The sequence below is a fragment of the Vulpes lagopus genome, chromosome 8 (genome assembly GCF_018345385.1).
Source record: "Vulpes lagopus strain Blue_001 chromosome 8, ASM1834538v1, whole genome shotgun sequence".
In the NCBI taxonomy this organism is placed as follows: Eukaryota; Metazoa; Chordata; class Mammalia; order Carnivora; family Canidae; genus Vulpes; species Vulpes lagopus.
This window is the reverse complement of record NC_054831.1, coordinates 1142274-1152484: the sequence shown is the minus strand read 5'-3', so window position 1 is coordinate 1152484 and position 10211 is coordinate 1142274. Positions and strand designations below refer to the sequence as shown.

Sequence of the window (10211 nt, the reverse complement as noted above, 5' to 3'; positions counted from 1 at the left end):
ATTCACCCCCACCCCCCGCCCTCCTCCCCTTCCACCACCCCTAGTTCGTTTCCCAGAGTTAGGAGTCTTTATGTTCTGTCTCCCTTTCTCATATTCTTCTTTAAAAAATTATTTATTCATGAGAGATACAGAGACAGACACACACACAGAGAGAGAGAGAGAGAGAGAGGCAGAGACACATGCAGAGGGAGAAGCAGGTTCCATGCAGAAAGCCCGACCTGGGACTCGATCCTGGGACTCCAGGATCATGCCCTGGGGCAAAGGCAGGCCCTAACCACTGAACCACCCAGGCATTGCTCATCTTTCATTCTTTAAAATAATAACTTTATTAAAATTTACATATGTGTTACACCAAAATCGGAAACCTCTTGGGGTTTCTCTATGGTTAGGTAATTTTAATTTTTATTGCAGGAATTCAATTTTTTAATTCTGTCTGGCAGTAATTACAAAAAGCTTTTAGAGAAAACATCTGCAGTCTAGGATAACATGTCTTCAACTCGATATATATTAATTTTTGCAGAGTTTTCGAGCATAGCATGCAGATCGTGTCTTTTTTTTTTTTCCTGGGCTTTATGAATGTTTTTTTTTTAATTAATTTTTATTGGTGTTCAATTTACCAACATACAGAAAAACACCCAGTGCTCATCCCGTCAAGTGTCCACCTCAGTGCCCGTCACCCATTCCCCTCCAACACCCGCTTTCCTCCCCTTCCACCACCCCTAGTTCGTTTCCCCGAGGTAGGAGTCTTTATGTTCTGTCTCCCTTCCTGATATTTCCCAACATTTCTTTTCCCTTCCTTTATATTCCCTTTCACTATTTTTTATATTCCCCAAATGAATGAGAACATACACTGTTTGTCCTTCTCCGATTGACTTATTTCACTCAGCATAATACCCTCCAGTTCCATCCACGTTGAAGCAAATGGTGGGTATTTATCGTTTCTAATTGCTGAGTAATATTCCATTGTATACATAAACCACATCTTCCTTATCCATTCATCTTTCGATGGACACCGAGACTCCTTCCACAGTTTGGCTATTGTGGCCATTGCTGATAGAAACATCGGGGTGCAGGTGTCCCAACATTTCATTGCATCAATCTTTGGGGTAAATCCCCAACAGTGCAATTGCAGATCGTGTCTTAATATACTTTCAGTGATTGAAATGGTCAGAAGCTCCGCTGCATACTTACTCCTGATTTAACTCACTCCCATGGTGCATCCTGGCTGGTTCGTAGTAACCAACCACTGTCAGCATTAACTCTGCAAGACAGGCAAAATCTCACTGCTTAACCAATTGCCTTTCAGATTCTGCTTCACGAAGACTTAGGAATCAAGGGAAGAAGAAATGCTCAGTACTGATATCACTGGACCAACGCGTTTATCTTGAATATTGTTTATTAATTCTTTGCTAAACCATTAACTCCATTATACCTTTAAACAGATTTTTGACTGTTGTTGTTTATCTTTCTAAATAGTGTCCTGCAGGGAGTTTAGCTTGACCCACTTAATCTGCCAACACAAAGGGGTAATTCCCCTCTGGAGGACCGAGGCTCATGCCATTGCAGAGTAATGGAAACCTCTCCAAGGTCTACGTTCAAGATTTTGTGCTGGAGGGATTTGCAGGTGGCCTTGAGACTCAGGCCCTGCTCTTTGCTGTATTCCTGGCCCTGTACATGGTGACTGTCCTGGGTAACCTCCTCATGATCATTGTTATCACCCTGGATGCCCGCCTGCACTCCCCAATGTACTTCTTCCTCAAGAACCTCTCCTTTGTGGACTTGTGCTTCTCATCTGTGATCGCCCCCAATGCACTGGCCAACTTCTTCTCCTCATCCAAGGTCATCACCTTTGCAGGATGTGCCACCCAGTTTTTCTTTTTATCCCTGATGGCCACAACTGAAGGCTTCCTCCTGGGTGTCATGGCCTACGACCGCTTCATGGCCATCTGTAGCCCCTTGCGCTACCCCAGCACCATGTGCCAGTCTGCCTGCACTCGCCTGGTGCTGGGCGCCTACTGTGGAGGCTGCTTCAACTCTGTTGTGCAGACCAGCTTCACATTCCAACTCCCATTCTGCAGCTCCAACCGCATCAACCACTTCTTCTGTGATGTGCCCCCTCTGCTCCAGATCGCCTGTGGCAACACGGCCATCAATGAACTTCTCTTGTTTGGCATCTGTGGGCTCCTCATTGTGGCTGTGACGATTGTGATCGTCATCTCCTATGGCTACATCACAGTGACCATCCTGAGGATGCGCTCAGGAGCTGGGAGACGCAAGATCTTCTCCACCTGTGGCTCCCACATGACTGCAGTGACCCTCTTTTTTGGGACTCTCTTTGTCATGTATGCCCAGCCAGGAGCAATTGAGTCCATGGAGCAGGGCAAGGTGGTCTCTGTCTTCTACACGCTGGTCATCCCAGTGCTCAATCCTCTCATCTACAGTCTGCGAAACAAGGATGTGAAGGAGGCCCTGCGGAGGCTGGGCCAGAAACACATGGCCATGTGGAGGATGTGCTGAAGGGAGTCAATGTGTCCTGCAACCTTGATGGAGGATACGGAGATTGTCACAGGTGGGGTGATGGAGTTATTATGTAACAAACATAAACTGCTGTCATAAAAGAATAAGCTTTAGAGATGCGCTGTACCCTGTATCTACAACCAACAATGATTACTGTGCCCTGATAAAGGATTAAGTGGTAGTTCCTAGGTCAAGTGCTCTCTTCTGAATAAAATTGTTAAAAATGAGTCTTCCATATAAGAAAGAAATTAATGGTTGCTGCAGTGGAGGGGATGGGGAATGGGGTAACCGGATGACGGGCATTCAGGTGGGCACATGATGTCTATGATTCTCTTCTGCTCACACCTGAGGCCCAGAGAGACTTCTGGTCTTTGGAGCCTGGCCGTGTAGGGCGGGTGGGTTCAGACAGAGCTTGATGACAGTGGTACCCAGGGGAACTGGGAGTCCCAGTGCACTCCAGAGGCCAGAAGACAAACAAGCTCACCTAATTGGCCATTCAAGCCTCCAAATCCCATCAGTTCAGGAGGAGAGACCTTCCCAGCCCCATGACCCTAAGCTGCACGCCCGTGCACTACTGCCTGGATGAAGCAACAAGATGTGGCAGCTGAAGTGAGCTGAGGCCATTTCCTCCTCTGCTTCTACCAGAAACCAGGAGCTCCTGAAGCTTGAACATGGAGCACCCATCCACACAGTTCCTGTGACCCCAAGACCCTCGCCTGCCCCTCCCAACACTCTCTGCATTGCATGGGAACCCAAAGCTAAGAAGGAGGGGTGACAGTTCTACAAGCCGACCTCATCATCATCTGCATAGACATGGGCTGTGTGACCTTCAGCAGTCATGAGCCTCACCTGGAGGAGGTAAGGGTCAAGGCAGCCATCCCTCAGGGTTCCAGGGTATGAAGGACACCAAGTGTGTAAGGGAGGCATCAGAGGTATGGTAGGCAGGAAGCACTCAGGGCTTGCCTCAGCAGCTGAAGGGGTGACCCCACTCCTGCCCTGGCCAGCACTATTTGGGCTCAGGGTCATTCCATCTGAAGGAACAGCTTTTCATTATAATCAGAGGATCACAGCACCAGGCTCCCTCGTGACCTGAAATGTATTTCTCAGGCTCAAATCAGTAGCCTACCAGAGAAGTGAGAACACACTTCTAAGGGACCCGGCCACAGGGTGGGGGATGCAGAAATAGCATAGATCGAGGCCAGCCCTGGGGAGCTCATGGCTCTGCAGGAAGGCAGACATGACAACAAACATGTGCAATATGATGGGACACAGGCAGTGAGGGGGGGTGTGACCAGGTTGCCGATGGCACAAACAGGAAACAGTCACTTCAGAGAGGTGACGGAGAGCCCGTGGGGAGACAGGACACATTTCAAATGTGTCCAGCACGTTTGGCTCCTCTCCTCTGCACATCACTTCTACCTGTCTCTCGCCTGTATTTCTACAGGGTTGTCTTATTCTTGCGGGTCAAGGATTATGTGTATATTGTGCAGACAAGTCCGTTTCCCTCCCGTATTGCAGTGTCCCTTCCCAAGCTGTGCTCTGCCTTGACACACTCTGCAGACTCTCTCGATTTTCATGTAGCTCCATCCACAAGGTATTTCCTCCGTGCTTTACTCCTTTTTGCTCCCTGCACAGGACATTTGGGAGGCACTTTCCTGCTTGAGGACCTGGAGGGTCTTCTCTATTCTCATCACTATTTTGCTTTCAAATCTAACTCTGCATTCAGCCTGGACTGTTTTGTGTGTCTAGTATGAGGTAAGAGCCAAATCTCAGTGGTTAGCCTATGACTCTTAATTGACCCAGATTTTTTACTTTTCCATAGACTACCCACCTGTTTGGTAAATGGGGTGTCTAGACAAGCACTGAGTTGACTTCCAGGCTCTCTGTTGTGTTCCGTACTCAGATGGCCGTTCCTCTGTCGCTATCATTGGTTCATCACACCTACTGTGAGTTGCTGATAGTGCAAATCCCCCTCACTGTCTCTCAAAACTGCCTTGGAAACACTAGTGTTGCAAAATTCAACATGGTTTTAGGATCACCTCTTCAGATTCCACAATAAAAAATCACAGTGACTCACTTCACTGTGGGGAGAACTGGCATCTTTGCAATATTGAGTGTTCCAGTTTGGGGATCTGGAATCCCATCATGTTACTTAAGTCTACTTTGGTTTCTCTCTACAGTTTAGTATTTTAGTATTCTCTGCATTCCCAGGATACAGACACTTGGTGTTGGGCATACCATGACTTCTATATGGGACTTAATCAGATTTTCTTTGCTAAATTTGCTTATATACTTGTGATTGAGATAGTGTAATTGTAAAAAATTTCCTATAATATCCTTGTTAGAGTTTGGCATTAATATTACATGGGCCTCATAAAATAACATGGAAATTTTCCTTCTATTGTTTTGAAGATTTTGTGTAAGATTCAGTTTTGGTAGACTTGGTCATAGTTAGTAAAGGTATTCACTTTCCACGGCAAAGCCATCTAGGCCTGGAACCTGTTCCATGGAAAGATTTTACAATACATATCACATTTCTCAATAATTACGAAACTTAGAGATCTTCAACCTCGTTCATTATTGGGACATTTGGATTGGGTGAAATCTTTCTAGTAGTTTTCAAATTCCACAACTTTTTAAGTTTATGAAAACACTCTGTCACAATCCACTCCGATTCAAGGGTCTCAGTGATAACCTCCTTTCCTTCCCGACCTCAGTAATTTCTGCCTTTTCTCCTTCGTCCCTCAAAAGTCTGGTTATTCGATCAGTCATCCCAAATTATCACCTTTTGTTATAACGTCTCTCTGGTGTATGTCTGTTTTGTATTTAATAAATTTTCTTCTTTACTTTCTTCCCTTCCAATTTTTTGGGATTCATGCACTAATTTTTTATAATACTTTCAGACGAATACTATTTCCTGTTTTTCTACTTTTCTTACATATGGACTTCAGCCTATAAATTTGCCTTTAAACACAGACGATAATGCATCCAAGCTGCCACTTTTGTTACTCGTCTTATGCAATTTCTATATTTCAAAATTCTTGTTTACACCCATGGCTTACTTAGAAGTACTTTTAAAATTAAAAATACATGAGGATTTTTAAATGATCTATTTGTGATTTACTTTTGGCTTGGTTTCATATAAATTGCACACAAATATATTTTTTACACCTTCAGTCCTTTGAAATTTGTTGAAAGCTGCAATGAATCCAGAATATAACCAATGTGTTAATATGTTCTTTATACTCTTGAAAATAATGTACATCCTCTGACTGATTGATAAAGAGGTGATATATACATGCAATGCAGTATTACTCAGCCATAAAAACCCGTGAAGTCTTGCCATTTACAATAAATGGGTGGATATAGAGGGTATTATGCTAAATAAAGTCAGAGAAAGACAATTTTCATATGATCTCACTCATGTGTGGAATTTCAGAAATAAAACAAATAAACATAGGGGAAGAAAGGAGAGAGGCAAACCAGAAAAAAGACTCTGAACTACAGAGAACACACTGAGGGTAAGAGAGGGGCGGTGGGCAGGGGTGGGGGGCTTGAGGCGATGGGGATGAAGGAGCGCACCTGTCATGATGAGCACCAGGTGCCGTATGGAAGGGCTGAATCACTATACTGTACACCTGAAACTAATATTATACTCTCTTAACTATACTGGACTTTAAACAAAAACTTTTAGGAAAAAGAAAACAAAGAATATATATCCTGCCAGTTTGTGCTGTGCTCCATTAGGTTATGGTCACTGATGTTACTGCCTAAACGTACCGTATCCAGGTTGGCACCTTGTGTGATTGTTCTATCAGTTCCAAGGGAGGGGGTTAAAATCTCTCACATAGTTGTGGATTTGTACTTTTCTCCCGTAAGTGCCCAGTTTTGCTTTGTGTATCCTGAGGCTCTTCTGGCAGGTGCTCACACGTTTAACATGGTTGCCCGTCTTGGGGAAACCAAATGTTTCTGGTCACTGTGAGGTGTCCTCTTCTCAGCTGGTGCTTCCATCCTGAAGTGGGCTTTGGGGTTCATATAGCAACTGTGGTGTCGTGTGGTTGTTTGGTGGAATGTTAGTTTGCTGTGTATGTTTCCATCACTTTGTTTTCAACAATTTTGTTGCTTTTTATATCTCTTATATAGCATATGGTTAAGTTTTGTTTCTTCAACCTGCCTACTGGCACATCTTTTCATTGGAAACTTCATTCTAATCATGTTGTACAAGACACTTTAGTCCTTCACATAATACGGACATTTTTAGGCTGTATGCATACTGAGTTCATTAGCAATTTTTATTTTTTCTCTCTCTCTTCTTCCATTTTTTGCATCCATTGAAAAAAGTATTATTCCACCTTTTCTTTATATTAGCTTGGAAGTTTTACATTTGTTTAGTATTCTTTTTCTTTTGTTAGGGGTGGCAAACAAATTACAAATTGCATTCTTGACCTAACATGACTGACATTAGTATTTTTTATTGATGTTCTGAACAATGAGGAAACCTTTTTTACTCTAGGTATTTACTCTCAATTACCTGTATTTTTTACTTTCTCCATTTTCAATCTGATGTACATTTCATAAAATCTGTATTTATTTAGGTATATCCATATGGGGTCATTTTTCATAATCTTCATTCTTTCTGCCATCACTGAGCTCCCCTCGCCCCCAAGGTCAGTTTCCTGCTACCTAAAGTTCACGTCTGCTTTTCTTCCTGTGTGAGACCAATTCTCTTCACTTAGTTTTATTTTATTTATTTTTAGATAAAGGCCTCTCTTTATTATGGCTGTTCTCAAACACACGGACATGAAACTAGAGCAGTAATGGATTACCTATAGCACCCACCAACTTCAATATTAACAACCTAGAACCAATCATATCTAATCCCTCTAAACTGAGGGATTAGAGTGAGGACCTTAAAGAAAGATAACTCCAATGTCACTATTATCTATAAAACAATTAATAATGACTTCTTAATATTATAAAATTGCCATTTTGTGTTTTAATTGTCCTGATTGACTCATTTTTCCTTTATAGTTTGTTTTGGAACAGGATTAACATCCTTACACTGTGCTCTCATGATGCCTCTAAAGTCTCTCATTCACTGGCTTCCTGTCCCTTTGTTTTCATTTCAAAATTATTACTTCACCTTATTTATTGAGGAAAACAGATTGTTTATCCTGCAAAGCCACTCACACACATGACAGATTTTGCTGATCATGTCCCTGCAGTGTTGATTGGCATATTTTGTTGCTCCTTATTTTCTAGTAACTGGTAGGCCCTAGAGGCTCAGTCTGGCTCACGATTGATTTTTTTGCAGGAATATTTCATAAGTGTTCTGTGTACTTCCACTGAGAGGTCCACCTGGCTGCATCTCTTGTTTTCTAATATTAGTAGCCATCAGTAATCTTACCTAAACTCATTGTTTCATTAGGAGATTATAGGACGATAATATTTAAATTGTGTAATTCAATCTTTATTTATTAGCTGCAATTTTCTTTAAAGGGATAATCCCCCTAAACATGTATTCCTCACTATGAGCATCACTGCGTAGATTCCCTCAGCATCTCCTAAGATAACCAATGAAGTGGTTTTTTCGGTATGATGAACACATGGATTTTTAACATATTTGATGTGCCTCAATTAAATTCTCTCAGTTTAAATAGCTGGTAAATGTTCTTATTTAACCTTCATTATTTGTATTTTTAAAATTTTAAATTGAGGAATAATCTCACATGACATAAAAGTCACAATTTTACCAGTTCAAAGTGTACAAACAAGCGTGGTCTTTCGTTTTATTATAACCACCGTGTTCAACTCTCTGGTTCCAGAATAGTTCCATCACACAAAGAAACCCTATACCCATTAGCACTCTCCTTTCCCTCTCTCCCAACCATATTTTGGCAAATACAAATGCACTTCTGTCCCTCTTCTGCACACTTTATATAAATGGAATAATATTCAGTCTTTTGTGTCAAGCTTCATTTACTCAGCATAATGTTTCCAAGGGTCATCCATGGTGTATCCTGGGTGGTTCAGTCAGTTCAGCATCTGACTCTTGATTTGGGTGCAGGTCATGATCTCAGGGTTGTGAGTCAAGCCCCATATTGGACTCCATGCTGGGCCTGGATCCTGCTTAAGATTCTCCCTCTGCCCCTCCCCCTGCTCACCTGTGTGCTCCCTCCCTAACCCCCACAAAAGAATTTCACTTCTTTAATGGCTTCATACTGATGTTGCCACTGTATAAATATTTCACATTTTGTTTATCTCTTCACCATTTGATGGACATTTGGCTCACATTTGCTTTTAGCTATTATGAATATTGCTATTATGAACATTTGTGAACAGGCTTGTATGTGAACATATATTTTCAATTCTCTTGGAACATCCCTACATGTGGATTAGGGTGGGTCATAGGCAAACCCTGTGTCTAACTTTCTGTGGAATGGGAAAGCTATTTTCTACAGAGGCTGTACCACTCTTATGTTTGTACCTGCTGTATATGAAGGTTCTAATTTCCAAATTCTCACCAACCCTTGTTCTTCTCTATCTTTAAAAATAATTGTAACCCTTTTAACAAATGAAGTGGAATCTCATAGTGGTTTTGTTTCACAGTTCCCTCTTGACTAATGACATTGAATAACTTCTCTTATACTTATTGGGCACTTATATATTATCTTTGGAGAAATATCCATGCAGGTCCTTTGCCCATTTTAAAATTTGACTGTCGGGCTGAGTGGGTGGCTCTATGGTTGAGGTTCTGCTTTTAGCTCAGATCTTGATCCCAAGGTCCTGGGATCGAGTCCCACATCAGGCTCCCCCAAGGGAGGCTGCTTCCCCCTCTGACTATGTCTCTGCCTCTGTGTGTGTGTCTCATGAATAAATAAAATAAAAAATCTTAAAAAATAAAATCTGAGTCTTTTTGTTGCTGAGTGGAAGAGTTCTGTATATTCAATAAATATATATATGTTATTCAATGAATAACTGATCCCTATAATATATGTAATTTGTTTAAATTTTCTCCCATAAAATGGGCTTTGTTTCATATTCTTGACAGTATCCTTCGATGTGCAATATTTTAATTTTGATGTTCAATTTGTCTATTTTATATTATTTTAGTTTTAATTTGCCTATTTTGTTGTTTGTACTTTGATGTCATATTTAAGAAATTGCTGACTAATCCCAAGTCACAATAAATGACACTGATGTCTCTTTCACATCTAATAATTTCATAATTTTAGCACATGCACTTAGGTCTTTGTCCATTTTGAGTTAATTTTTGTATGTGATGTGAAGTAAAGCTCTTACTTAATTCTTTTGCATGTGGATATTGGATATTTAGTTTTTCCATCACCATTTGTGAAAAAGACTATTTTTTACTGTTGGATGGTGCTGGTGGGCCCCTTGTTGAAAATCTCAGATGTGTGAGTTTATTTCTGTATTCTTGATTCCTTTTCTTTGGTCTATGTCTATCCTTGTGTAAATACAACACTGCTCTGGTTCAAAGTCAGTTTTAAAATCAGGAAGTGTTAGTACTCCTACTTTGTCCTTTGAAATATTGTTTTCACTATTTAGGGCGATTTCTGCCCCAAACCAAAGAAGACAATTGGAATTTTAATAGGATTATAATTGAATCTGTGTGTAAATTTGGGGATTACTACATCCTGACATTAGTAAGTCTTCCAGTCCATGAACATGGG

The 10211-nt window shown here is 41.3% G+C and overlaps 1 protein-coding gene across 1 annotated transcript; it reads left to right on the top strand.

Annotated features, from left to right (window-relative positions):
• The first annotated feature begins 1504 nt into the window (after positions 1 to 1504).
• Positions 1505 to 2517, top strand: LOC121496994 (olfactory receptor 12-like). The gene has a single exon (XM_041765964.1). The coding sequence runs from the start codon at positions 1555 to 1557 to the stop codon at positions 2515 to 2517; it is 963 nt and encodes a 320-aa protein (XP_041621898.1). The 5' UTR covers positions 1505 to 1554.
• Positions 2518 to 10211: the final 7694 nt, after the last annotated feature.

Bases quoted from the DNA above. Each gene is read 5' to 3' on its own strand.
- LOC121496994 (XM_041765964.1), top strand. From the start codon at position 1,555: ATGCCATTGCAGAGTAATGGAAACCTCTCCAAGGTCTACGTTCAAGAT.